Raw genomic sequence first — 27,202 nt, 5'->3', positions numbered from 1 at the left:
CCACATTTCATACCATCCATCGAAGCAGGCGAATAGTCGTGCCTACCCTCCCCTTCTTCCATAATCAAAAACCGCACAACCAATACCAGCAGTCATCATGTCAACTTGGGAGTGGCCCGCGTACACCAAGACCATTCATAGGTAAGCTACGGCTCCCATGGTTGATCCAAAGTTTTCATCACCGATAGCCTGCAGGTCGGTCTATCCTGCCATCAACCCAACGAATCCACTCAATAGTGTTACCGGTAAAGTCGTCGTCGTAACAGGAGGCGGGGCTGGCGTCGGCCGCCACATCTCCGAAGCATTTTCCAAAGCTGGCGCCAAAGCGGTGGCCATCCTTGGTCGACGCGAAGAAGTCTTGAAAGCAGCAAGAGCAGAGATCGAGAAGGCCGGCAAGGCCAGGGTCCTAACTTACAAGGCTGATGTGGTCGACGAGGCCGCGCTGAATGCAGCCTTTGCCAGCATTGAGAAGGAGGTTGGCAAGGTCGACATCGTGGTCGCCAATGCTGGGTACCTGCCCACTCCTGCACCGGCAGCCGAGGTTGATCTCAAGGAGTGGTGGAAAGCTTTTGAGATCAATATCTTGGGCACACTGCTTACCTTCCGTGCTTTCACGGCGCACAAGAGCAAGGATGCACCTACCTTCATCTCGGTCAATACTGGCGCAGCTCATGCCGGCTCTTTCCCGGGTTTCAGTGGCTACACTGTGTCGAAGCTTGGTGCGGCACAGCTCATCGCATCGCTCCAGGTTGAGAATCCGGACATGCGGATTATATCGTATCATCCTGGTGTGCTTGAGACGGACATGAACGCTAAGTCCGGCATGCCCGTCAGTAAGGACGAATTCAGCTTACCGGCTGGTTTCGCAGTATGGCTCGCCAGTCCGGCTGCCGACTTCACGAAAGGCAGATTCTTGTGGGCGCATTGGGATGTGGATGAGCTGTTGCACATGGAGGAGGAGATCCAGTCGAAGAACGAGCTGGTGGTGGGCCTGAGCGGATGGCCTAAGCAGGTCGAGATGAACGTGGTAGATTAGTGTGAGGATGCGTGCCAGTAAGGCATGCGTGATGGCGAGACTGAAGATGGGGAAAATGAGTATTAGCATTAGCATTAGCATTGCTGTGGAAGGCATAAGAATGAGCTTCGCAGTCACGTCCGCCGTGAATGATCTCTACCAGTGCCCGTGTGGCCATCGCTATCAATCATCGTTTTGAGATAGCCACCTCGCTCTATCTCGCATGATGGATGTCGACGCAGGATGTGTTCAGGAGATGGGAGACCAGAGCGAATCATTGCTTTAGGACGGAGGTATATAAGCCTTGTAGCCCCACTGTCCAAGCGTCATATGTAGCGTGTTTAGTCACGCGTAAAGTACGCGACTTTCTGATCCGTCTCGAGTGCTGCTCTATTTAGAGATCTACCCAAGTACATCTTTCCACATCGCAACCATGCCGGGCGTAATAGCACACCCTCCGGCCAAAGTCCCAAGCAAACGGGTACTGCAGGAAACCACCAGCTCGCGGACCAACCAACAGATCTCACCGTCGAAGAAGAGGAAGCTCGAGAATGCTGCCACTCCCAAGTTCAAGACACCTGCAAGGAAGCTGCCCAATGGCAGTCAGATGGGCTCAAGCCAGCCGAAGAGCCAATTCGAGTCCGAAGTACTGGAGAAGCTCACGCAGGATATCGATGCCTTGAAGCAAAAGAACGCGGAGAAAGATCAGCATTGGTCACGACCGCCACTCCGAGACTTTAGCGATAAGAAGGACACGTTATGCTTTCAGCAGATTGAAGCGGAAGAAGGCACGCTACATGGTGGCAGAGCGACCGTGAAGCTGTTCGGTGTGACGGATGATGGACACTCGGTGCTGTTGCATGTCACAGACTTCCAGCACTATCTCTACGTTGCAGCACCGGTCTCCTTCACCAAGAATGACTGCGACCCTTTCAAGACATACCTGGAGTCTGTCTTGGCGCAGCACTCTCAGGCCATCAGTTCGGTGCAAATGGTGATGCGTGAGAACATGTTTGGCTTCCAGGGCAACCAGAAAAGCCCGTACCTGAAGATTACCGTCTCGGACCCAAAGCTCATCAACCGGCTTCGGACGACCATCGAGCAAGGCAATGCCAACTACAAAGGACTCTGGAAAGCGGCCGAAGGAGGCATCCTTACCTTCGACAGTATCCAGTACGTACTACGCTTCATGATCGACACCAAGATTGCTGGCATGTCTTGGGTATCCGTGAATGCTGGGAAGTACCACATAATACCGGAACGAGATCAACATTCGCACTGTCAAATCGAGGCTTTCTGCCATTACAGAGACATCATCGCTCATCCCGTTGATGGCGACTGGGCAAAGATGGCCCCTCTGCGCGTCCTCAGCTTCGATATCGAATGTGCTGGTCGCAAGGGTGTGTTCCCGGAGGCGAACGTTGACCCTGTCATCCAGATCGCCAACGTCGTGACGCGATATGGAGAAGAGAAGCCTTTCGTGCGGAATGTCTTCTGCATGGACACTTGCAGCTTAATTGTCAACACCCAAATATTCGAGTTCGGCTCGGAGGAGAAGATGCTGATGGCATGGCGTGACTTCGTGCAGGAGGTCGACCCAGATGTGATCATAGGCTACAACATTTCCAACTTCGACTTTCCATATTTACTGGATCGAGCGGCGCATCTCAAAGTGGGCAAGTTTCCATACTGGTCGCGACTGAAGAATACCAAGTCACAGGCAAGGGAGACGAACTTCTCCAGCAAGCAGATGGGCAACAGAGACACTAAATCAACAAACACTAACGGACGTCTTCAGCTGGATCTGCTTCAGCTCGTGCAACGCGACTATCAGCTCCGAAGCTACACTCTGAACTCCGTTTGCTCCCATTTCCTGAACGAGCAGAAAGAAGATGTCCACCACACAATGATCACCGAGCTGTACAATGGTACTGCTGAATCGCGTAGACGTCTAGCAGTCTACTGCCTAAAGGACGCCTATTTGCCACAACGCCTCATGGATAAGCTCATGTGTCTGATCAACTATACGGAAATGGCTCGCGTTACGGGCGTGCCCTTTAACTACCTGCTTGCCAAAGGACAACAGGTCAAGTTCATCAGCCAGCTGTTCCGGAAAGCTCTCGAGCAGCAGCTTGTCGTGCCTAACTTGAAGAGCGAGGGCTCTGACGAGCAGTACGAGGGCGCCACGGTCATTGAGCCCACCAGAGGCTACTATGATGTGCCTGTGGCGACTTTGGATTTTGCTTCACTATACCCCAGTATCATGCAGGCTCACAATTTGTGCTACACGACTCTACTCAACAAGACAGCTATCGACAAGCTCAAACTTGTCAAAGATGAAGACTACATCCAGACTCCAAATGGCGATCTCTTCTGCACAGCGAAGGTCCGCAAAGGTCTGTTGACGCAGATCCTGGAAGAACTCCTTGGTGCTCGTAAGCGCGCCAAGAAGGAACTGGCTGTTGAGACAGACTCTTTCAAGAAGGCCGTACTTAACGGCCGTCAACTGGCTCTGAAAGTGAGTGCCAATTCAGTTTATGGTCTCACCGGAGCTACTGTGGGCAAGCTACCGTGTCTCGCCATTGCGTCGAGTACCACGTCGTATGGCCGACAAATGATTGAGAAGACGAAGGAAGAAGTCGAGAAACGCTATACAATCGCCAATGGCTACAGCCACGATGCCCAGGTCATCTACGGCGACACTGACTCCGTTATGGTCAAGTTCGGCCCCAACGATCTTGCCAAAGCCATGGAGCTTGGTCAGGAAGCCGCCGAGTTTGTCACTAAACAGTTCATCAAGCCAATCAAGCTCGAGTTTGAGAAGGTCTACTACCCCTATCTGCTCATCAACAAGAAGCGCTATGCGGGCCTGTACTGGACGAACACGAAGAAGTACGACAAGATGGACACCAAGGGTATTGAGACTGTGCGACGTGACAACTGTCGACTAGTGCAGACTGTAATTGAGACGAGCTTGAAGATGTTACTCATGGACCAGGATGTGCAAGGTGCACAGGAGTAGGTCACCACCTCACTTGATGTAAAGGTTCGTGCTAACAATCCTGCAGCTACGTGAAGGAGACTATCTCAGAGCTACTACAAAACAAGATCGATATGTCGAATCTGGTCATCACGAAAGCACTGGCAAAGGCCGACTACGCCAACAAGCAAGCCCATACGGAACTCGCTGAGCGTATGCGCAAGCGTGACGCTGGCTCAGCTCCGGCATTAGGTGACCGTGTAGCCTATGTCATGGTGAAGGGCTCTTCCGGATCAAAAGGCTACGAGAACTCGGAAGATCCAATGTTCGTCCTGGAGAACAACCTACCCATCGACACAAAGTACTACCTGGACAATCAGCTCGCGAAACCACTGGGTCGTATTTTCGAGCCCATCTTGGGTGAGAAGAAAGCTGCATCGCTTCTGACAGGCGAGCATACCCGTAGCATTTCAGTCGCGGCGCCGACAATGGGTGGACTCATGAGATTCACCAAAAAGACAGAGACTTGTCTGGGCTGTAAAAAGCCGCTGACTACACCAGAAGAGAAAGGCGGAGCTGTGGGCGAGGAATGTCGACCACGCTTTGGCGAGCTGTATCAGAAGAGTCTGGGCAAAGTCAGCGAGCTCGAGATCAGGTTCGCCAGGTTATGGACGCAGTGCCAGCGGTGCCAGGGCAGTATGCATAATGAGGTTATTTGCAGTAGTCGGGATTGTCCGATCTTCTACATGCGCATGAAGGCGAAGAAGGATGTGGAGGATGCTGGGAAGGAGATGGTGAGGTTTGATCGTGATGCGACGCTTTGGTAGAAGCATGAGATGGTCTGTGATGGAATCCTTCTTGGCGCATTCGAGCATGTATGGGCTTTCTGGTTTTGGAGGTCATGGACGCTCGCGCGTGACGCGGCACGCAGCGATGTCATTCGGTCGCCACTGGGTCAGTGTCACTTTTGTAGCAAGAGCACTGCTCGTCTAACCAACTTCAAGTCATGCTCCGCTGTTGCACGGCCATTGTATAACAGCACATCCTTACTGCTAATCTCGCAGATCTCGTGATTGCGTGGTTTGCTTATTGATCAGGCTGCAAGGCTGCGCCATGTGGTACTGATCATTGACTCGAGACGACATCTGTGACGATGGTGGCCGTTGGCGTTTCATGACTTGGCATTTCTTCCACTCGTTCCATAGGGCTTCTATAGGATGTCATGTCGGTGTCGGGATGGAACGGACCCGTTTTCCATTAGAATTACATGTCGTAGTGCTGGTGTTGCCTCTATCGGTGCTGTTTGCTTGAGCAGGCGGTGGTCTTGACCTTGACTTCTGATCGTGCATACACCTCGGCCCTGAGCCATGACCACGAACATCAATGAAGCGTGCGTATCGTGCACCTCCGTAGTCGGTCCTCTCACACTACGGTGTACGTGTCGACTGATCAAAGTCCATCTGCGAGACTACGAGAGGAAATGAAGTCGAAGTCGACGTTTGACTCAGACAGACCTTTATAGATTTACAGGAGCTTTGCCACGATCGGACTTCGAGGCTCACCTTGCACCGCCATCCTCGCTCCTGTCTCATATACAGAGTGTTAGACAGTGTCTCGACATGAATGGCACAATCGTGAGGCTGAACACTTGGTGAGGTCAGTCTTCGAATTGCAGCTCACCACGCCAGCGTGATCTTGTCTTGAGCCGGCTCAAGCCAGTCCAGCTTTCCTTGTCTGTCATCCAAGAACCAATCGTCTTCGGTACCCGATGCCTTGCAAGGGGGTGTCGCAACACGCACGTGTCTGTCTCACCGCGACATCATACTGATCGACCCGGACTTGAGCGAGCATGTTTGCCCTGGACGGCACACAGCAGAGGTTAGGCGTGCTGTACAACGCGAGCCCTGGAGACTCGAACCAAGCGGCTGTACCTGGCGCTAGTAAGAGCTTGCAGGTCCCGTCGATCCTCCGGACCCCTAAGCAGCCTATCAACGATCGAGCACTTGTTGTAAACTCGTTGCTGTACCTGCATGCTGACCGCGAACTACCAGGACGGGTATGTCCAGCTGCAGGTTTGCGTTCGCGGCTGACATCTGATGGGCGCTTGCGGCGTGCCAATGGCATGCTCTTCGACGTGGAGCTGGTACTACACGCGAAGTCTGGTCGGTGTAGTGGACCGACATTGCGACAGCGTGAGAGTTTAAGGTTTTTGTATGTGGCGCCGCCGTTGAAGAACTTCAAACCGTCAAGTCCCTCACCATACCGATCGCTGTGCTCGCGCCGCTCAATGCTCACATGGCTCTCACGATCAGATGGGATGGCTGCATCTGGGTGAGTAGATGCCCGACCCGGGTTAGCAATGCACGGTACATAGATTGTACAAGACGCAGGAGTCGACATGGAGCATCCTGGTCGCGAGCGTGTTGTCGTCCGCCCCACGCCCGCCTGCAGCCACGATGAGGTGTGCAGCTAAGCGAACAGAAGTTGGCGGCAGTTTTACCGTTCCAGCAAAGGCATCAGGCGAATCAGGGAGAGTGTAACAGACCAGGGTGACCATCGACGGGCAGTTTTCGAGTCGACGTCTGTGCTTTGTATCGCACACGGACACGGACACGCGCTAGTGAGCGTGTCAGGGGGCATCGCTTGTGGTGGAAGCTCGTATCCATACAACGCTTTGCGCTATCATTCCTGTTGATCGCTCCTCACACTCTCCTCCCTCCTATAGCTATCTATCCATCTACTTGGCCTGCCACAGTATAGCATCACCACTCTTTTTGGTGCTGTACTGCTGACTGTCCCATCCTTTCTTTCATTGTCTTTGCCTCTCCGGTCCGCCGTCACTCTTTCCGGCACCGATACCCTCCTTGGGCAGCCTCTTGGGTTTCTTTATTCCCTGCCCGACCTTTGACGATACCTCCATAGGACAATAGACTGGACGTCGTCTACTCGTCAGTCAATACTCCATAGCCTTCACAATCCGCCTGGTCGCAAGGAGCGCTGCGCATACGGCACGCCTTCATTCATCCCTTTTTATTGGACAACTCGTCTCTCCGTCATTCACACACCAGGCTCGGCTTACTCTACCATTCACGATTACACGCCCCCTGCCACTGTACACAGACGGCAGAGATACGAAGCGAACGACGTTCCGACTATTGTATAGCATAGATCAGCGGAGGAAGGAACGACCCCAAATATGGCGGACATCATGTCAACGCCTCAGGCACTTGAACTTCACATCGAGCTGTCTTCGCCAGACTCTCCTTCGGAAGATGACAACATGCAGACATCGTCTGTCAATGGCAGCGCCGCAGCTGCGAATGCCAACAACTCGCGGCGGCCCCCAAGGAAGAGCACTCTCACGCAACAACAAAAGAACCAGAAGCGTCAGCGAGCGACGCAGGAGCAGCTGATGTTACTGGAGGTCGAATTCAACAAGAACCCAACACCTACCGCGCTTGTACGCGAGCGTATCGCCCAGGAGATCGATATGACCGAAAGGTCTGTCCAGATCTGGTTCCAGAACAGGTATGCCATCTGATGTAGTATGTGTTGATAGTATGCTAATCTATAGCCGTGTAGGCGTGCCAAGATAAAGAACATCGCTAAACGAAGTATCGAAAGTGGCGAAGACTGCGACAGTATACCAGAATCTATGAGGCAGTATCTTGCGATGCAGGCATATGGCCCGGGCGGCAAAGGGCTTGCAGCGAGCATGCTCGGCCGTGTCGGGTCTGGCTACGGACAATATGGCGCTGGCACGCTCATGCTTAACACTGACAATGCTACCAGCAAGGTTGTGATACAGCACTTCGCTTGTCGGTCGTTGTCAGTCGGTACGTGGAGACGAGTAGGCCAAAGCACCATGGATCTCGTCATCTTCTATTCACCGGACAAAGCATGCGTTACCTACTATATCAATAACGAGAATGTTGGCTACAAGATCGAGTATCCTTTCGCCTGGATCAAGAACATCTCACTGGAGCAGGGTGATGTGCTGTCTGCGGCTGAAGGTGCATCCCAACGGTCCGGCGGGCTTGTCATCGAGCTCACACGACCACCGAAGTTCTACATGGACAGCTCTGGCCAAGGAGGATTCTACGAGTGTGGTGATTTCACTGAGGATCAACAAGCCACGCAAATCATGGTACACCACCTGGGAGGTCCCTCCAAAGTACTGAGCGGCCAACTGGCAAAGCTCGTGTCCCTCGAGTCATACCAAAACCGCCATATGAACATGTTCGACCCAACACAATTTGCCGTCTCGGCACCTGTCTCGCCAATGCGACCCGCAAGTCAGCCGAACCACATGCTACATCCTCATCACCCACCACAGATGAGCATGTATCAACAAGAAGCGATCGGCCTCATGGGCCCACCCGCCCCTCGCGGACACAAACGACAGCGTAGTCGATCTGTGCCAGCTGCGATCGATATGTCAATGCTGCGGCATCCCATGCCATCCTTCTTGATTCAGCACGAGCAGCCTTCGGCTCAGCCATTGATGCAGGATCCGAACATCTTCGCGCCGATCCCACAACATCATGCACCGCCACAATTCGCACCTGGACCCGGCTTGAGCATAGATACCTCGGCCGCGTACGGCATGGGTATGCCGTTCAACGGACCAATGTCGGCGACCACTGCCAACTCACCGAGTGAATTCGGGACCCCTGGCTTCTTCACCTCGGCGCCTCCCCCAGATGCAATGCATGCTGCTCAATTTGGCACGCCGTACAACAATGGCTTCTTGCAAGTCGATGCCGGTGCTATGCTCGGAACGAGTAACACGCCACTCTCGATTACTAGCCACGGTGACCCTATCATTGCTGATCACTCTCCACCGTTGTCTGGCCTTGGTCGAAGTGCTAGCGCCGACATCTTCTCGACTCCTGGCGAGCATTCACAATTTGGTGACGAAGGACTGTACTTGTCAGAGACCTTCAACAAGCAGATACAGCTGCCATTTCGAAGTCCCATGTCGGAGCATACATTCCAATCGCCTCTGCATCATGGATCATTTGACTTCCAGTCGCCACCAGGTACCAGCCAATCACATGTGCGCAACCCATTCGATGGATCAATGCCGCAGACCTTCGATATGCCACCACAACAAACCCAAGACGGATCGATGATTTTCCACTCAACTCCGACACATAACCCTCACGTTCCTCAAAACCATCAAGACAGCGGAATATCCTTCTCCACTCCCTCACAGATGTCCCGAGATCACTCCAAGGATGGCGGTCTTCTGTATCAGGACTCGAAAGTCTACACCAGCCCAGGACAGATGCACCAGCTCCCCGATGAGCAGAGCATGTACCAAAACAGCCCCTTGGCACACCAGACGTCTACCGGTGACGAGTTCCTGTACATCGACCCCAATCACCTTGGTTAGCAACCACAGCAATAGATCACAATCAGCAAACAAACGAGAGGCGACTGTCTCAAAGACGCCAAGTGCGTCTTGCAGACCCGACACAAATTATTATACCCACACTTAATTTCTATGGACGTTGCTTTACTTGACAATCCTTTCTTTCCCCGCGCGCGCGAGCTTGTGCAGCACCATTTGCCTTCTCTTATCTTTGGCGGGAGTTTGCTTGGCACATTGGCAAGAATCTTAAACACTAATTCTTAGTATGTGGCGTTTCTGGGGACCAGATCGCCGCTGTGCGTGCGTGTGATGAGCGGGCGGCAAACAAGCAGGATGCGAGAGGGAGATGCTTGACAGGCATGGGATGAGATTGATGAAAATGGTTGGAGCTGTGGTTTTACATACTGGACTTTATTGGAAATACCCGCAGGATGGACTTGGGATTTGGGCTGGAAATTGAGGAAGGACAAGTAGGCACCGAAGCAGGATGGCTGTGGTTCTGGGGAGAGAAATGTTTGATAGCTGCCCACCGTCTGGATACGGAGTGTGGCGAGAGAGCTAGACGCACAATGCGCCGTATGCAAAACTTTCAGCTTCTATCATTTCTGCATTTCGCTCGCATCGCGGTTCGATCTATGTCGACTGCTCTTGATCTAGGCTTGTCGTGCTCCGCCCGATAGTGAAGCACATACCATCTGTTTACTATCTGGACGGGTTGTGTTCGTAACGACTCCGACGTTGGCCTTCATCTGCAGCATCGAGGAAGGATCCTCCATACATATGCGGGTCGTCTGTCCTCTTCACAGTCCCTTATGTGAGTCGTGACGGCAGTCTCCAGGAATCCTATTCTACCTGCATAGCGTCGGCACCAGACCTCTTCTCCTCCTTCACCCACCCCACGAACTCATCGATGACGCTCGGCCAACTGCTCTCCTCATTCCAGAACCCTAGACTCTCATCCTTCATCGTCTCATTCGCAAAGTTAAGTGTTTGCTTCCACAAATCCCTGTTCACAGCCTTGGTCTTCTTCTCTTCTAGAAACTCCAACCACCAATCTAGCCACGGACTTGAGGGCGTCCGCCATGCGAATGAAGGAGACACGAATATCATGCGCCAAAACTCTATCGCGGTTTCTAAGGGTACCGTTTTGGCGTTTGGCGTGAGTGCGAGGATGAAAGTCTGGACGTAGACGTTCTTGAAGATGGTCGGGTCGGTGGGAAGGGCGGAGCGATGTTGGAGGACGAGGGTTTTGATTTTGGGGAGGGAGTCGGCGTTTGCTTGGCCGAGACCCTCGAGGAAGCCTTCACGTGTGATGACGCCTAGACTTGTTGATCTGACGATTTCGAAGAGGACGAGAGCGCCTACGTCGTCTAATGGGATGTCTATTGCGCCGAGGAGATTGCCGGAACCTTCGACGTTGATCTGATCGGGCTCGTTTCGTGGGTCATCGCGGTAGGTGTCGAAGATGGCGTTGAGGGCTTTGCGGTTTGGAGCGGCGTTGCTTGAGGAAGGGTTGTTAAAGTAGCTGCGCATGGTTGGTTAGCAGTGAACTTGTGATCGATACATCCACAACAATCAAGTGCTATGACAGGAAGTATGGGCTGCGTGGAAGGAGGACAATGGGCCCTGGCGGGATCGCTTGCGGTGGTGACACTCGTGGTATGGGAGGCTCACGCATTCACTGCTGAAGGGACATTCCAGTGGAACTGCTTAAGCAATTTGGCTGCACTACTCTTGTCCGCTTGAGTCACACCGGTAAATTCGCTGATGGCGGTCTTCTGCTGCGAGGTGTAGGACGAAGGCATCTCGGGCAGTGCTTGGCGTGTAGACAATGTGCTTTCCTGCTAGGCGCGCATCTGCTGTGCACGTTGCTACTATGCATGAACGTCGCTCTCGGATCCCTGCATTGCTGTCGTCTATGATGTGGTATGAATATATGCTGTGTTGGCCGTCGATCTTGTTGTTCAGTGTGTCTGTAGCAAACTTGCACATATGACGGAGCGTGGGATGCAGTTCACCAGATCCAGAGTGGGGCCCGACAGAGACTAAATGACTAATCGATAGCCAGGCAGCGAAGCCAAGCTCGTTTGAGAGCTAGCCAAAAGCTAATCCCGCAGCGCTAGGTCGGGGAACAATAATAAGAAAGTGAATAATAATACCGGTATAATGCAACTCACCTCATGCCGCCTGTATGATCCACCGCATTCTTCCTCATTTTCTTCGACTTTGGCATCCTGCTCATCGTTGCGCTTTCGACCGTTTCGGACTTGCGTTTGGGCAAGACCATCTCCGTTGACGTGATCTCCTGGGAGAAGCAGAAGCAGAACGAGTGGAAAGGTCGCATGTGATTTCAAGCAGTGAGCATTAGCCAGTAGGACAAGCAGTGCTGGCAATCGAGGTTTGTTACCTGCTCTTGCACATCAAAGGAAGTCATGGAAGCTTTGCTAGACGAGGCTCGTGCATGTGTCAGGCAGCACACACGCTGGTCTGAGGCATGAGGCGGCTTCACTTGAATGATATGTGCATTCAAAATGAACCTTGTGGATTTGTGGATGACGAAGACTGATACAACGCAACAAGGAGGAGAATGCGGGAAATGACCTGGGACAGGCTTGGACGACCAAATAGTGGGCTTTCGATACATACTCCGACTCACGCGACGCCGAAGCCTCCACGTCAGCGCCCATCAATCACTACTATGATGGTCCATCCGATGGCCTCCATTCGCTATTGGAGTACTCTTACAGGTGTACTCTACTAATCTTATCAGTCTCAACAACCCCATGCTCACGTCTCGCGATAGCAATCTCACGTTGAACATCCTCAACAGCTCGCCCGTCTTTATCCGCCGCGGCAACGATGGCAACCCGAAGCCGGCCGGCCAACAGACGACAACTATTGCCACTCGCGCCGTAGATGCTCGCAAGATGCTCCGCGATCTGTGCCCGACTATACCGTCCGGCAAGGTAGATCAGGCGGTCGCCCCTCAAAGCAGCAATACCGCTGGCCAAAGCATGCAGCTCCGCCACGTCGGCATCGAAGTAAGTGCGCGCCGTGTCGAGCTCCTCTTGACTTACGATGCCGAGGGCGAGCTATGCGGCGTCGATCCTGTCTTGGATTGTGTCTCGAGGTTCGTCACAATCCCGAGCAGCTCTTCCTATTGCGTCGTTAAACACGCCTGGCAAGTTGCTTCTTGGTAATGATTGGCCTCTCGAAAGCAGCGTTCATGCGGTCTGTGAGTTGTTGCTGCGTGTATCGTTCGTGCAGGTCCAGGACAACATCGCCCACGATCACTTTTGGGTTCTCGGTCAGCTCATCAAGGTTTGCTTGTCCATTCGAGGGACGACATACCGATGTCGACTGGAGTGGACTCACTTGCTTGTTTGGGGAGGACGACACTTCTGGCTCGACCGGGTTGAGGAGGGAGTGGATATCCATGATGGATCTGCTTGTATCAGGGATCGAATCGTGGTGTCACATGTAAGTCGGATATAGTCTACAGAACAGGTTCGGATGCATATGCGGCGGGATTATATGGCGTGGGAGTGCGGACAAGGACATTGTCCTGTGAGATTGTGGCTCTTTGTGTCTACGACGCTCAGTACCATTGCCACGAGAGTCAGCTTCGTTCAGACAAGGAGCATGTCCAATTTTATGAAAGCTACCGGTGAGCCTTGACATCCTATCAGCTCGGCGCAATGGGGAGGGAACTGAGGTCCTTAATGATGATTGTGCATTATATGATCGTGTCCATGGACTTGCTTGCTAGACGTGGAGTGCTCAGCACGGTCTAACCAGGGTATCAACGCTCTGCAATTCCAAGATACCCTGTTCGGTGGGCTGACAGCAAAGACCATAGTGCACGGTGGGAGGCAAAGCAAGCACCGAGCGACGGGCTTTTGATACATGACAAAGTGTACACCTTATATCTACCTGCACGAATGATGGTCAATGATTGATGTATAAATCTGCCATATCTTACAACATGATTTGTCTGACGTAATAATCACTCCCAAGCCTCCTCCTCGTGCCCTTCAAATCATGATCGTGCCAGTGTCCCTCGTCTGAGTAAAAAATCCTTCCAGTTCCTCACCAGCCATTGTGGCTGTGTCTTTATATCGATGCCACGTTGCACTGAAGAAGCGAATCAGACGTGCTGCTGTCCTCGTCCGGGCACACTGGTGCTACCGTGCTCTCTCAAAACAACTTCAAGGCCCCTCGTTGTCGGCAAGAATATCCGGAATACCCGCCCTCACAGCCTCCTCGGTCAAAGCAACACCACCTTCCACTTCCACCTCACTGCCAAGACTGCTGTGACTATCTCTACCGCGCAAGCTGAAGCCCAGTCTCTTGCGAGGCTTGGCGTTCAAGAAGGGTCCGGAGATGGTCGCTGCCTTGCCAGGCTTCTTCTTCATGCGCATCATAAGTGCATCCTCGAAGCACTCGTCTGTTGGTGTGATCGGCGTGAGAGGAACAGCATTAGGTGTAGGGAGACTGACGGAAGATGCTGTAGAGACACTGCCACCCGGTGTATCAGACACGCCGCCACGGATACGTCCCAGGCGAGTTTCTGAGTTCTCCGGAGTCATGCGAGTGAGATCTGGCTCAGGGCCGAAGCCATGGTTGAGGGCGCGGAGACCGTCATCGAAGCTATGTTCGTAGGCACAGCCTGCGTAGCGGCTGTACAGTGGGCATACGCCTGCGCCTGGGCATGGGTATGCAGTCGCTTCATCAAGAGACTCCGAGTCTGTCTCGCTTATCGTCACGCTTGTTGGCGTCCAGTCAGATGTTTCCTCGTCTTTGCCATCATGCTGCGATGCTGGCGTATTGGCAATATGTGGAGATGGCGGACTCGAATTTGTGGTTCGAAGTCCCAGGTTTCGCACGATAGCTACATTGAATACAGGCAGTTGCTGCCAGTTGTCTTCGGTGACAGGCGGCTCGCGGCCACTCAGCGCCTGCTCGAAACTTTGATAGAGCCGATCTTTAAAGAAAGGTCGACACGTGTGACAGACCTGAAAGTTGCAAGGCTGTCGCTTGATCTTGTGAGTCGCATCTCGTGTGGCGTTGCTGGCATCCGCCTTGGTCGGTTCAGTATTAAGACGTAGATCCGAGAGCGGAGGAGGGCTGGGCGCCATTGAGCTCCCGACCGAAGCAATTACATCCTCCAGGGTACACTTTCGGGTTGATTTGGTGCGCTGAATCTGCATCTCGGGTGCGTCTGCCGCGGTAGGGTTCTCCTCCTGTCGAATTACTGCAAGCACGTGACGCCTCTGCTCAATGAGTTTGTCGATTTGGTCAATGGTGTAGTCACCGCATCGCATGCCCTCAATGACACCGGCTCCTATGCTCAGCGATTCAGCCAAGGATGCTTGAACCTCAAAATAACCGCTTTCATTAGAGACACGTGGGTGCTCATCAGGGTCAGCGGCATCTTGCGAAAGCTCGCAGTCTTGTCGACAGATGTAAAGCCAGCCGATCTGAGGGACCTTCCCGCACATGAAGCATATGCGCTCATCATACACACGGGTCACAATCGTGTGTGTGCACTGCGGACGACGTACTGCTCCCAGAGGACTCTGACGCGCTTGCTTGATGACCGGCGCTGTCTGTGTCTGCTGGCGGTGATCAGTACGACTTTTGGTCAGAGCAGAAGTCCGCGGTACGAGCGCGGTCCGATTTGGATGGGCATTCGAGGGGCTGCTCGTCATCGTGGGAGGATGGCTATGAACGAGACTGACCTGAGGTCCGCCAGGCTGTGAGGATCCGATGTTAGAACTGGGTAGTGACCTTGGCGTAGCCTGCCAAAATGGATCACCCTGTGAGCAATTCTCTCCGTCATGAGCGAGCGAAGAGACTCGATCCGGCGCGAACATTGGCGGAAGCGTCGACATTGCGAGAATGTTCGGGCCGAGTCGGTAAAGTATTGTAGAAATAGGTAGGTGCCGAAACCTGTCGCGTGATAGAAGTGAAGTGAATGGCTCAAGTGCTTGTGGAAGTGGGTGGGCATAAGTCAGAAATGTGAGAACGTGTGAGGTCGTGAAAGGCAGAGCGTGAGTGGCGGACGAGGGATAGGGATAGGTTCTATCATGAACGTGGTAGTTGTGACTGCACGTGTGCTTACCTATCCTGACCGCTCCTGTCGTCGCTTTGCCTTGCTAGACCACCACTACTCCTTCCTCTACATAGTAGACCATTATCAAATGGCAGTCGCGCCCGGTTACGCGCAAGAAGACGCAGCGCACACTCGTGAACCGTCATTGCTTCGGAACTGAGGGCTTCATTGTAGTAGACTGCGACTCTGAGGGGAGGAGGGGATCAAGACACTTGACGAGGCGACCTGCCCAGAGCATACTCGTACGGTCTGCAGTAGCCGAAACACTCCAGTCTGTCGGGTCCCGTGATCTTCGTTTTTGTCTCTCCGCCAAGCAATTGGCAGGCGACGACATCACCGTGTCGCTACGTCTAGCTCAGCCCGAAGGGTACCTGATGGAATGCTACCTTTTATCGCAGAAGAGGTCAATGGAGGATGCTGCAGAGGAAGGGCTCATACCGTCGTCTCACTGCCGATGTGACACGCAGCCAATCACCGCCATGATCATCAAGTGGACCCTGCCCCCAATCAGCTTGTCGTCTGGGGACCTTCACGAGTAGTAAACATCGCAACGGAGCTGCCCGACCACGTCGACACCGTCATTTGTTCGCTCCAGGTGTTGATACATACCGCAGAACCATCTCAGCTACTCAGACATCGAGAGGCACTTTAGGGACACTCTTACCACTGGACTCGCGCCTTCCCGTCCACATTGCGCATTGTGAACCACACACCCTGATCCACCATGTCGCAAGTCAAGTTCGAGCAGAAGGAGGACATTCGCGTCACGCAGTCGAGCGGCGCGAATGGTGCTAGTGGAGGTACTGGAGGTACTGGTGGTGGCTTCTTCAGAGGCACAGGCGGTCCTCCGCCACCAGCAGCACCACATCAGAAGCATGAGGGATTCGCGCATGAGGTGGGAGACGCGCTCACCAAAGGCGCTGGACCTAATGGTTACCTAGCCGTATGTGTGGATCTTGCTGCGGCGTGCAACGCAACGTAGCGCACGACTGACGTCTAAACTAATACATCTTGCGACAGTGGTATCTCAAGAAGCTCCAGACCGACCCTATCCGCACCAAGATGATCACGTCTGGATCTTTGGCTGCTCTGCAAGAGTTCCTCGCTTCCTGGATCGCGAAGGATCGCAACAAGCATGGCCACTACTTCACCAGCCGCGTGCCGAAGATGGCCATCTACGGCGCCTTTATCAGCGCGCCATTGGGCCATGTCATGATCTCTCTCCTGCAGCGCATGTTCGCTGGAAGGACGAGCCTTCGCGCCAAGATCCTACAAATTGTCGTGTCAAACCTCATCGTGCGTTCCAAACCTCGCATTCCGCGATTATGAAGGTGCTAACATTATACAGGTCTCACCGATCCAAAACGCAGTCTATCTGACCTCTATGGCCGTGATCGCAGGCGCTCGCACCTTCCACCAGATCCGCGCGACCGTCCGTGCTGGCTTCATGCCCGTCATGAAGGTCTCCTGGATCACTTCACCCATCGCACTTGCCTTTGCACAAGCGTTCCTGCCTCAGGAGACATGGGTGCCGTTCTTCAACTTTATCGGCTTTGTTATCGGCACGTACATCAATACGCACACCAAGAGGAAGAGGCTGCAAGCTTTGAGGAGAAAGTACCAGGACGGCGGCAGAAGCACTGAGACGAGAACAGAGACACGCACTGAGTATGAGAGGAGGAGCGACAGGCCTGGACCTGGAGCATATCCGTAAATCTTCGACGACCCGAAAAAGCAAATAGCGCGGCACAGCTTGATTGTACAGGAAGCGCATGGCGTCCGTTTACCTTGCTCAGCAGATTGTGTGGCATAGCAATGCGGCTATGTGCTGTTGGTACTCTCTGGGTATGACGGAGTGGGGTCACTGGCGAACGTCGCGTGGGAAGACGGTACATTGAGTATTTCCTCGACTACCACTGAGCCAATCGCACTTATATGCATGGTTTCTGTTAACTCTATATAGGCTACGTATGAAGGATATCAAAAACAAGTTGCTCGCACTCCCTGTAAGAAGTCTCCAAGGGCGGTTGGATTTCATCACCGTGCCCAGAGGACTGGCCGCTAACAGGAGTCGTGTGTGAGAGCTAGGACTTGTCCCGTCCGTACTCCTCGAGACCGAACCAGAGCGGGACGCAGCATATCGTGCACGAGCCATGGTTGGACCTTAAATATCTGTCCTACGATTCGTGCGGGTCCTGGTTCGAGGTCAAAGTTTGCTATCACAAAACGTCAATTCTGAGGAGCAAACATCTGAACTTCTTCTCGTCTTCAGATCACGCCACACGGTGCAGTGTCAGTCCCACGAGCGGCCATTGGACCAAACATCCGCTCTCTCTCTCCAGAGGTCTTTTTCGACGCGGCTAATGCTAATACTCACACGGCATAGATGCAGGCTCCCCCAGGCTTCAACCAATTACTGTCCTCACAGCTTTGGCATGACGATACAGCATACCATGCTACTGGGACTCGAGGCGGTTCATCGGCGCTTTAGCAATGCGTCCACGTCCATGTGCAATTGCCTGGTTAGTCATGTCGACCGGAGCTCCATGGTCGCGCAGAGCCGCCCATTCTATAAGACTTGCGACCCTTTCGAGCCCCGTGCAGCAAGCTCTGCGACCGAGGCTGCGTTTTCGCAGATCGACCCAGAGTGATACAAAGCAGATCCCGGTCCGCCAAGGAACAGGGCCACATGTACACTTATGCCCTACCGCAACTACTCTCGCGACATAGTACCCCTATCCCGCTCTAGTCGAAGCCGAGACCCATACGCCTACGCAGTTGTTCGTCGCCGCAGCCGTTCTCGAAGTCTTGTCAATGAACGCCGTCGTCAGCGAGACAAAGCATGGGAGAGAAGTGTGGACGCACTCAGGGACCGAGCAGCGAGGGACTATGTCGGAGATCTGGGATGGACGCTTGCCTATGCTACGGCTTGGCTGTACAAATTCCTGGTCGATAACAGGACCGAGGTCGTGGATGCCGTTGATAGAGCGCGGGAGGTCGAGACTGTAACACCGGAGACGCCTTACCTTCTCTTCAACCTTCTCGATCAGTCTTGTTTCGATGGCAAGCTTGCGGGAATGGTCTATTTGAGATGGAAGGCGCTGTCTAGTAATGTCTCTGGCTGCACGAGCGCACAAGGAGTCATACCAAATATAACAAGGATCTGCATCGAACTCAACAAGTCCGAATTCGAGGATGACGACGGCGATATCGACGATCTTCTCGACGCACTGATACACCAGATGATCCATGCCTACTTCGTGGTGGCGTGTGGGAAGGTGCCAGAAGGCGCAAAGAACGACGATCGCTTGCTGGATGGTCTCCATTTCGGAGTCATAGTGTACACGATATGCGATATCACACGACAATGTCGGGAAGACCGCCTCGAGCTCGAGTTTTATGCCGCTCGCCGAAGGACAGGTTTCAGTGCGTCTCGGAGCCGCAAAAACAAGTTCATCTCCATGATGCCGCAAGGCAACGATTTGGCCAACGCATCACGCGACCAGAAAACACACTGTAACCTCGACAATCGTGGAGTCAGGTGGGCCCAGATCAAGAACTGGCAGGTCAACGAGTTCTCCGTTACGTTTGATCTTGGCTTAGTTGGCAAGGGCGACTTCATACATGACTACCGCCCGAGTGGTGTGTTCGAGCGTTTCGAGCGTCGGACTGGTCCTGCCTCGTCTACATATATTGAGCTGATCTGGGATGACAGGCGTGTCATTGTTAGCCGGAAACATGCCCTTTCATATTCTAGTATCAAGAGGCCTCTTATGAAGAACAACAAGATGGAGCTCACGATACCAGAGTGTAGCATACATGTCTTCGGGCAAATCTATGACTTCTTCAACCGCGGTTCATACTACAGGCAGATCCCGGCCAAAAGCACGACCTCTACCAGCTCTCGCCTCAGTCGTCAAGGTCCACCGACACTGGTACCTGGCCGCCATTCATGGCGCCGGAGTGACACCAACCTTGTTGTGCACCTCGAGACCTTCAAGGTTGCTCAGTCCATGGAGTTTGAGGAGCTAGAGACTTACGTGCTTCGGGTTCTGTGGGATCTGCCTGTCATATACGACGATCCCATCGCGGCGCTCAAGGTGCTATATAACGAGAATGACAACAGCGGACCAATACACGCAGAGCTGCACAAGTGGGCTCGCAAATTCCTGGGCCGAGTGGATCGAGGCATTCATCATGGCGATGGACTTCAGTATGGCAGGGGTTATGCCGGCACGACAAATCTCGATAAGATCAAAGCATGGTACCCAGAAGAGTTCAAACAGCTCTACTATCGTAACATGGCGTTCAAAGACGACATCAAGCTTGTTGAAGCTGAATGCGAGAAAGCGATGCGCGACTCGTACTATGGCGAAGGGTATGGCGCTATGTCACCCCTACGAATTGGAGCGGGCATAACGGAAGTCGTCGACACTGTCGCCCGGCGCAAAGAACTCAGCATGTACCCGACCTCACGCCAGCTCGCGAGGCCAAGAAGTTGGAGCTCGCCTTATGATGCTCTTGTACCGCTTGCTGCACACGGCTCGATGTCGACCCTCGACTCGCTTGATCCTATCATGACGCCTAGATCACTGGATGATATGAGAATTCCAAGAAATTTGGGCGGAGTGCCGAAGAGGTTGACATTTGGTGGGCTTGGCTGGGGCCAGGGTGGTCTTGCTTTGCCTGGCTTGAATGCTGGCATGGGCGTTGGTATAGATCTTGGTGGTCGAGGACTTGGTCGAGGGCTTGGTCTGCGGAGCAGAAGAGGAATTGTTGACGCTTGGGAGGAGGAGGATGACGACGACATTTTGGTCCGTGGTCCTGGCTTTCGCTACGGGAGGTGATGTGCTTGATCGCGTACCCATTGCCTGGGTCCTCTGTTTGGCACTGCCAGCATTGCGCGGCGTGAAGGGTTGGACTGAGACCGATTCCGGTTTGTCTCGAATAATGTGTAAACAATTTCGGATACTATACGTGTGTCAGGCGCGTTGAGTTCTGTCAGGATTAGCCTTGCACAGCATCATAGTCTCCATAGTGTGTACATGTTAGCACAAAACTTACAAATATCCTTTCTTTGTACCCACACAAGCGCTTCTGACTTCATCGAGGACCACGGACTAGTTCATACCAGCGTCCATTATACACGGCACCTACAATGGGAGATTCAACGGCCAGTCTCATAGAGGCCTACCACGATCTCAATGCTAATATAGTTGATGAGCTAGAGGACGAACCAAGTGCATTGGAATTCATGCGATATGTGGCGAAGAATAGACCTTTCGTGGTCAGAAAAGCCGCGACAGAGTGGCAGGCGTTCGAAAAGTGGGATGCTGCCTATCTACGAAAAGCAATGGCTGGAGAAGACGTCAAGGTTGCTATTACGCCGTCGGGGTAGGTAAGTCGATGAGGAGGACAAGGAAGAAAAGTGCTCACGATGAAGCTGACCTTTGCAACAGCAATGCCGATGCTGTTGTGCGCCAAGAAGATGCCAGTGATGTCTTCATGGAGCCTTACGAGATCGAAGAACCATTTGGCAGTTTCCTAGACGCCATACAAGAATCCTCTGGTCGAAGAGAAGTGGATAAGGCAAATGTGCGATATGCTCAAACCCGTACGCCACGCAAGCATTGAGGACAAGGGGTGACAGCTGACACGGAATACAGAGAATGACAATCTACGGAATGAGTACTCACCATTGCAGTCCGAGGTCCCAAGCGAGATATCCTTTGCCCGCATTGCTCTCGAACAAGCTGCCGATGCCATTAACCTATGGCTCGGCAACGATAGATCAGTGACTTCACTGCATAAGGACAACTACGAGAATATCTACGTCCAGATTCGGGGCCAGAAGCATTTCACCATCCTGCCTCCGGTCGAGATGAGCTGTGTGAACGAACGACTACTACCAAAAGGCCGCTTCGCTCCTAGTGACATTAATGTCGGGCAGGAGACTGACGGTCTGATCGTAAAGCTCAACACGAATGCTGAGCCAGTACCAGTCGCTACATGGGATCCAGACACGCCCGAGGAGAAGACAACGCGGTACTCGCACCTCGCGAAGCCTTTGCGTGTGACGCTACGAGAAGGCGATATGCTCTACCTACCTTCACTATGGTATCACAAAGTTAGCCAAACGGCAGGCGAGGAAGGCTTCGTATGTGCTGTCAACTACTGGTATGACATGGACTTCGCCGGGCAGCACTGGGTGGCGAATCAGTTTGTCAGGGATGTGTACCAAGACGAGCAGAAGAAGCCACAATACCCGAGTCTGACTATCAGTACGGGAGAGTAGGAGGAGGCTGGGACCACTGGAGGCTTGCCTGCTGTTGATGGTAATTGCAGCACGAAAAGGAGATCTTACATCGGGTATATTCGCTCAGAACGACAGTTGTAGACTAGCCCAACCCCGGAACACCTCATAATGCATGTACGCATCAATGCATCTTCCTTATCTTGATCCCTTGCAAGCCTCGTACGCTAGCCCAAATGCTTTCGGTGACCTTCACAGGCAGCTTCCTACCCTTGAGCCGTTGGTCAATGAGCCACATTCCCACCACGAACTCTTCTTTGTTCAAACGTCCAATTTGATCGTTGTCGACTAGTTCCCATACTGCTTCCAGCACATCGTCGTTCAAGCGTGAACGAGACCAAATGTCGCGGACGACAATATGGGAGACACACTCCAGTGCAACAGTCAATGATGGGGTCGCAGCGGGTGAGCCTGGCGTGCGTTTCAGCTCTCGCTCCTCATCGGGAGTAAAGGAGATGTGTAGTCCTTTGTTCGCAGCCCAGACCCCTTCGTAGCGCTTTCGTTCGCGCTCTGTGACTGCGTCTCGCCATCGTTTACGATCGCCTTCGTGATGCTTGTTCGGATGCTTGCGGACCCTCCGCTTTTTCCTATGCTTGCCGTATGGGTGAGCTTCGTCTTCGGTTTCCGACTCCTCGGACTCTACTTTCCGTAGAGTGTGGAGCATCGTACGTTGCTTTGCAGGACTCGGGGTCCGCGATAATGAGAGCTTGTGATGGTGATGGCGGCTGGACGACATTGGTACTTCTAACTTCGAAGGTGACGCCGCTCGTGAGGATGCCAGGCTCGACGCTACCATTGCATTTGCCAGATCATCGCCGGTGCTGAGTGGTGTCATACGGCGAGGATGAAGCATTCGATACTGTGCAGCAATAGACTTTCCAGACTGTGAGGATCCTGACATTTGTTCCGGTAGCAAAGTACCAACTCGCGCTGGTGCTGGAGCAGGCCTAATTTGGATCGGCTGAGTAGAAGCATGTCTCAGTGGTGAGGGTGATGTGCGGTTCCCACTCGGGGTTCTGATCGCTCTCATCTCATCTGCTGGTCCATCCAGTGCTCGTGCCTGTCGCTTGCGAACAGAGACTGGAGTGGCGGGTGTTGCAGTATCTTCAGAAGCTGAGAAGTAATCTTCGCCTGATGAGCGATCGTCGACATTAAGCTTGCGTGCATCCTTGCTCTCGCCCAGCTCCATCTGGAACATCGAAGTGATGCCACCGCCACTACTAGCAGGTACTCGCACGGGTTTAGGAGAAGCGAGTGGAAGGTCGAAGTCCGCTTTCGACTGTGCCCTTGGAGTCCTGACAGACGCTCCTGCTTCCGTCGACTTGCGTTCGTAGAGCTGGACGAGGGATGAGGTTGGTCGTGTGGGACTGCTGTCGGTGTCTCTGCTTGCTCGCGGGCGTGCATCACCATTGTAGGAGCCGGATAGTCTACGAGGCTTAGGCGCGACCGATGGTCTGTTGGTAGTGAAGGCACGTGGCCTCGCTGATTCAGGCACAGCCTTTCCTTCACTGGGTGGTCCAGCAACTCCTCGCGGTATGCTCTTGGTGGGTGAGACCGCCTGATATTGTGCAATATCCCTCACGTTCTCCGTGCCTCTCTTTCCTGGTACAGGTCTCTGCGTAGGACCTGTATGTGAAGGCCGCATCATCACGTTCCCAGCCATTCCCGATGTGTTCGACGCACCATTGCTGGATCCCATGGGCCTGCCAGCCGGTCCAGCTCTCGTCGCTGCTGCCAAAGCGCCATTGGTCCCGGTGTATGTCGTCGATGGTGTCCTGGTATTGACTGCAGGTCGCCCAAATGCTTTGGTGGCACCTAGTAGAGCAGCATTGCGCGCGTCTAGGGTGTTGATACTGCCGTAGGATGACTGTCTCGACGGAGCTCGTGGGCCAGACATTGGCGCATCGAGGAAGGATGTTGTTGTTGGCACAATGGCATCGTCACCAGACTGTCATGTCTTTGTTGTGACAGCACATGCACGCAAGACCTCCTGCGTTTCGGCTGGTCACGGCAGGTCATAGTAATAAGGCAGGCTCACTACCGTCAGCAACAGATTAATCTGGGACATGCTTGCGCGTTTACGAGGTCCACTCCTGCGAGGCCGCATCCCGCTCCTACGCCACTGTGGCGTTTTGGCTGCCGCCTTCCCTCTAGCACTTCGATGCTTAAGCACGCCAGGCTGCCACCTCCATGGTCCACATCAAAGACCAATCGTATAGTAAAGCAGCCTGCATGTAGGTCGTACACCACGCTGACTGTCGCGTTACACTCATCACCGTCCTCGCCTTGTAAAACCTCTGCACGTCTCGGGCATCTATCAACACAATTCAAAGCTCTCTGTCCAAGTCCGCCTTCCACATGTCGGACCTGGACGATACCGAGATGCCAGACGAGCAGCCCGATAACGAGGAGCACATGATGTACGGTCATGGCCTAATGACCGAACAAGAGCTCAACGAGAAATATCCTAATCGACCGCACAATCACTCCAAGACATTGCCCTTCCACGACCTCTACCTGACTCTGTTCAATCCTCTCAACGAGAACAAAAAGAAACCCACTGGACCGGTCGTGGCTCGCAAGAAAATCGGTCCGCATGGCGCTCACACTTCTGTCCAAGATGCTCGGAGGGCCATCATCGAGCGCTTCATCTCTCGGTGGCGAAAGGAGGTCGGCAACGATATATATCCTGCCTTTCGCCTCATCGTGCCCGAGAAAGATCGAGATCGAGGCATGTATGGTCTCAAGGAGATGACTCTTGGCAAGTTGCTCGTACGTGTCATGAAGATTGACAAGAACAGCGAGGACGGCTACAATCTACTGCATTGGAAGCTACCTGGTGTCAAATCATCTAGTGCCATGGCTGGAGACTTCGCTGGTCGATGTTATGAGGTCATTAGCAAGCGTCCAATGCGTACGCAGCCAGGAAACATGACTATTGGCGAAGTCAACGAACTACTGGATCGTTTGTCCGTCGCGCAGAAAGAAGAAAACCAGCAGCCCATCGTTGAGGAGTTCTACAAACGTATGAATGCCGAAGAATTGCAGTGGCTGATCCGAATGATCCTTCGACAGATGAAGATCGGTGCGACCGAGAAGACCATTTTTGAGCTTTGGCATGCAGATGCCGAGAATCTGTTCAACATATCCAGTAGCTTGCGACGTGTCTGCTGGGAGCTACACGATCCACAGATCAGACTAGAAGGCGACGACAGAGGTATTGGTTTGATGCAATGCTTCCAGCCTCAACTTGCAGCCTTTCAGATGCGATCGATGGAGGTCATGGTGTCGAAGATGAATCCAATCGAGGAAGATCCGGTATTCTGGATCGAAGACAAGCTGGATGGAGAACGTATGCAGTTGCATATGGTCGAGGATGAGTCGATGCCTGGAGGCAAACGTTTCAACTTCTGGTCCCGAAAAGCCAAGGACTATACTTATCTTTATGGCAAGAGCTTCGAAGACCCTCAGGCTGCTCTCACAAATCGTATCCAAGCAGCATTCAGCGAGGGCGTGCGCAATATCATACTTGATGGTGAAATGATAACGTGGGATCCGAAAGCAGATATGATTGTCGGGTTTGGTACTCTGAAGACGGCAGCGCTTTCGGAGCAGAGGAACCAGTTCGCTAATGGCAACCGACCACTTTTCCGCGTCTTCGACTGTCTTTACCTGAACGATGTAGACCTTACCAAGTATACACTTCGGAAACGACGCGAGGCATTAGCTGCAAGTGTCACTGATGTATTTCGTCGTCTGGAGATTCACGCCTACAAGGAAGCACAATCTGCAGCCGACATTGAGCCTTTACTTCGCGACGTGATCGCTACATCTGGCGAAGGTCTGGTGCTGAAGAATCCTCGATCGCCATACCGTTTGAACGAGCGAAACGATGACTGGATCAAAGTCAAGCCAGAGTACATGACCGAGTTTGGTGAGGCGCTGGAGTGTACAGTTATCGGTGGCTACTACGGTTCCGGGAAACGAGGTGGTATCCTTAGCAGCTTCCTCTGTGGTCTGCGCGCCGATGAAGACTACCTGCAGACCCTTCCGCCTGGTCTACGGAACCCGCAGATGATGATCTCGTTCTTCAAAGTCGGCGGTGGTTTCACCGTGGCTGACTACGCCGAGATCAGACATCATACCGAAGGCAAATGGATCAAATGGGACTTCAACAACCCACCCATGGACTGGATCGCCATCGGTGGTGGCCCAACACGACAGTACGAACGACCAGATCTGTGGATCAAACCCGAGGACTCGATCGTAGTGTCTGTCAAGGCTGCGCAGGTCACGGGATCGGAATTGTTCGCTTATAGATATACTCTACGGTTCCCGCGGTTCAAGAGGTTAAGGCTGGATAAAGATTGGAAGAGTGCGTTATCAATGTTTGAGTTCAGTGAATTGAGGAAGCGGATTGAGGAGGAGCAACAGGAGAAGAAGTTCAAGATTGATGATGCGAGGAGGCAACGGACGAAAAAGAGGAGGAAGAGGAGTATGGTTGTGCAGGGTGCAGAAGAGGATGTCGTTGCATCTTATGCTGGTCCTGCCACGAAGATATTCGATGGACTGAGCTTTTTCATCATGACCGAGGCGTTGAAGCCGAGGAAGAAGAGTAAAGCTGATCTTGAGCAGCTTGTCAAAGCTAATGGTGGGAACGTCGTCGCTTCGGATAAAAATTCAGAGACTATCATTGTTGCGGACCGAAATCTTGTCAAAGTTGCTTCGGTGCAGAAGCGCGATGAGAGGAACATTATTCGACCGGCGTGGCTATTCGACTCTATTAAGCAGAGTGAGCTTGACATTGGTCGACCAAGTCTGCTGTTACCATTTGAGCCGGAGCACTTGTTCTATACGACCAAGGCCGAAGATGGAAATTACGATGACAACATCGATGAGTATGGTGACAGCTACACTCGAGACGTTGACGAGAAGGAGCTGTCAGCTCTCCTAGACAAGATGCCGAATACTCTGGAAGATGATTATGATGCACAGAAGTTTCTGGATCAGCTGAACGAACACGATCATAGTATGGACGAGCTGTCCGGTTTCATGTTTCGCAGCTTCACTGTATACTGCGGGAGCGATGTCCCGGGACACATTTTAATGTTGCTACGGTTTGGTGGTGCTACGCTCACCTATAACCTGGAGGACAGCGAGGTCACGCATGTGCTTGTAAAACCAGGTGCTAGGAACCTGAAGGACATCAGACTAGAAGTGGCGAAGAGACTGCGGCAGCCAAGGATCGTGACACACGACTGGGTGACCGAGTCTTGGGAGGCGAAGACTTTGCTGGATGAAGAGCGTGAGCTAATGCCTTGTCTGGAAGGGCTTGACCTGCCAAGCTGACTTACCGACACAGGGTTCGAGCCTCGATGATGAACATGCCGATCTTTAACACC

At 53.0% G+C, this 27,202-nt stretch overlaps 11 protein-coding genes across 11 annotated transcripts; 7 read left to right on the top strand and 4 right to left on the bottom strand.

Annotated features, from left to right (window-relative positions):
* Positions 1-97: 97 nt before the first annotated feature.
* LTS14_000531 (uncharacterized protein) lies at positions 98-1,036 on the top strand (the record flags this gene model as incomplete). The annotated part of the gene is made up of 2 exons (XM_064833244.1): positions 98-141; positions 196-1,036. 2 exons carry the CDS (start codon positions 98-100, stop codon positions 1,034-1,036), a joined length of 885 nt encoding a protein of 294 aa, XP_064699513.1.
* Positions 1,037-1,448: 412 nt separating this feature from the next.
* Positions 1,449-4,822, top strand: POL3 (DNA-directed DNA polymerase delta; the record flags this gene model as incomplete). Its single annotated transcript, XM_064833243.1, has 2 exons — positions 1,449-4,033; positions 4,084-4,822. 2 exons carry the CDS (start codon positions 1,449-1,451, stop codon positions 4,820-4,822), a joined length of 3,324 nt encoding a protein of 1,107 aa, XP_064699512.1.
* Positions 4,823-7,191: 2,369 nt separating this feature from the next.
* On the top strand, positions 7,192-9,393 carry LTS14_000529 (uncharacterized protein; the record flags this gene model as incomplete). Its single annotated transcript, XM_064833242.1, has 2 exons — positions 7,192-7,523; positions 7,578-9,393. The coding sequence occupies 2 exons, from the start codon at positions 7,192-7,194 to the stop codon at positions 9,391-9,393; spliced, it is 2,148 nt and encodes a 715-aa protein (XP_064699511.1).
* Positions 9,394-10,215: 822 nt separating this feature from the next.
* Positions 10,216-11,177, bottom strand: DCN1 (Scaffold-type E3 ligase; the record flags this gene model as incomplete). Its single annotated transcript, XM_064833241.1, has 2 exons — positions 10,216-10,897; positions 11,047-11,177. The coding sequence occupies 2 exons, from the start codon at positions 11,175-11,177 to the stop codon at positions 10,216-10,218; spliced, it is 813 nt and encodes a 270-aa protein (XP_064699510.1).
* A 936-nt stretch (positions 11,178-12,113) lies between these two features.
* On the bottom strand, positions 12,114-12,810 carry LTS14_000527 (uncharacterized protein; the record flags this gene model as incomplete). The annotated part of the gene is made up of 2 exons (XM_064833240.1): positions 12,114-12,464; positions 12,748-12,810. The coding sequence occupies 2 exons, from the start codon at positions 12,808-12,810 to the stop codon at positions 12,114-12,116; spliced, it is 414 nt and encodes a 137-aa protein (XP_064699509.1).
* A 770-nt stretch (positions 12,811-13,580) lies between these two features.
* LTS14_000526 (uncharacterized protein) lies at positions 13,581-15,248 on the bottom strand (the record flags this gene model as incomplete). Its single annotated transcript, XM_064833239.1, has 2 exons — positions 13,581-14,987; positions 15,114-15,248. 2 exons carry the CDS (start codon positions 15,246-15,248, stop codon positions 13,581-13,583), a joined length of 1,542 nt encoding a protein of 513 aa, XP_064699508.1.
* A 963-nt stretch (positions 15,249-16,211) lies between these two features.
* LTS14_000525 (uncharacterized protein) lies at positions 16,212-17,201 on the top strand (the record flags this gene model as incomplete). The annotated part of the gene is made up of 3 exons (XM_064833238.1): positions 16,212-16,430; positions 16,508-16,783; positions 16,836-17,201. The coding sequence occupies 3 exons, from the start codon at positions 16,212-16,214 to the stop codon at positions 17,199-17,201; spliced, it is 861 nt and encodes a 286-aa protein (XP_064699507.1).
* A 985-nt stretch (positions 17,202-18,186) lies between these two features.
* LTS14_000524 (uncharacterized protein) lies at positions 18,187-20,334 on the top strand (the record flags this gene model as incomplete). Its single annotated transcript, XM_064833237.1, has 1 exon — positions 18,187-20,334. One exon carries the CDS (start codon positions 18,187-18,189, stop codon positions 20,332-20,334), a length of 2,148 nt encoding a protein of 715 aa, XP_064699506.1.
* A 311-nt stretch (positions 20,335-20,645) lies between these two features.
* Positions 20,646-21,782, top strand: LTS14_000523 (uncharacterized protein; the record flags this gene model as incomplete). Its single annotated transcript, XM_064833236.1, has 3 exons — positions 20,646-20,881; positions 20,947-21,101; positions 21,154-21,782. The coding sequence occupies 3 exons, from the start codon at positions 20,646-20,648 to the stop codon at positions 21,780-21,782; spliced, it is 1,020 nt and encodes a 339-aa protein (XP_064699505.1).
* Positions 21,783-21,924: 142 nt separating this feature from the next.
* On the bottom strand, positions 21,925-23,697 carry IRS4 (Increased rDNA silencing protein; the record flags this gene model as incomplete). The annotated part of the gene is made up of 1 exon (XM_064833235.1): positions 21,925-23,697. One exon carries the CDS (start codon positions 23,695-23,697, stop codon positions 21,925-21,927), a length of 1,773 nt encoding a protein of 590 aa, XP_064699504.1.
* A 461-nt stretch (positions 23,698-24,158) lies between these two features.
* Positions 24,159-27,179, top strand: LIG4 (DNA ligase (ATP); the record flags this gene model as incomplete). The annotated part of the gene is made up of 2 exons (XM_064833234.1): positions 24,159-27,105; positions 27,163-27,179. The coding sequence occupies 2 exons, from the start codon at positions 24,159-24,161 to the stop codon at positions 27,177-27,179; spliced, it is 2,964 nt and encodes a 987-aa protein (XP_064699503.1).
* Positions 27,180-27,202: the final 23 nt, after the last annotated feature.

Source organism: Recurvomyces mirabilis, assembly GCF_035927965.1.
Source record: "Recurvomyces mirabilis strain CCFEE 5264 chromosome Unknown scaffold_1, whole genome shotgun sequence".
NCBI classification, from domain to species: domain Eukaryota; kingdom Fungi; phylum Ascomycota; class Dothideomycetes; order Mycosphaerellales; family Teratosphaeriaceae; genus Recurvomyces; species Recurvomyces mirabilis.
This window is presented reverse-complemented; position numbering and strand designations above follow the sequence as displayed.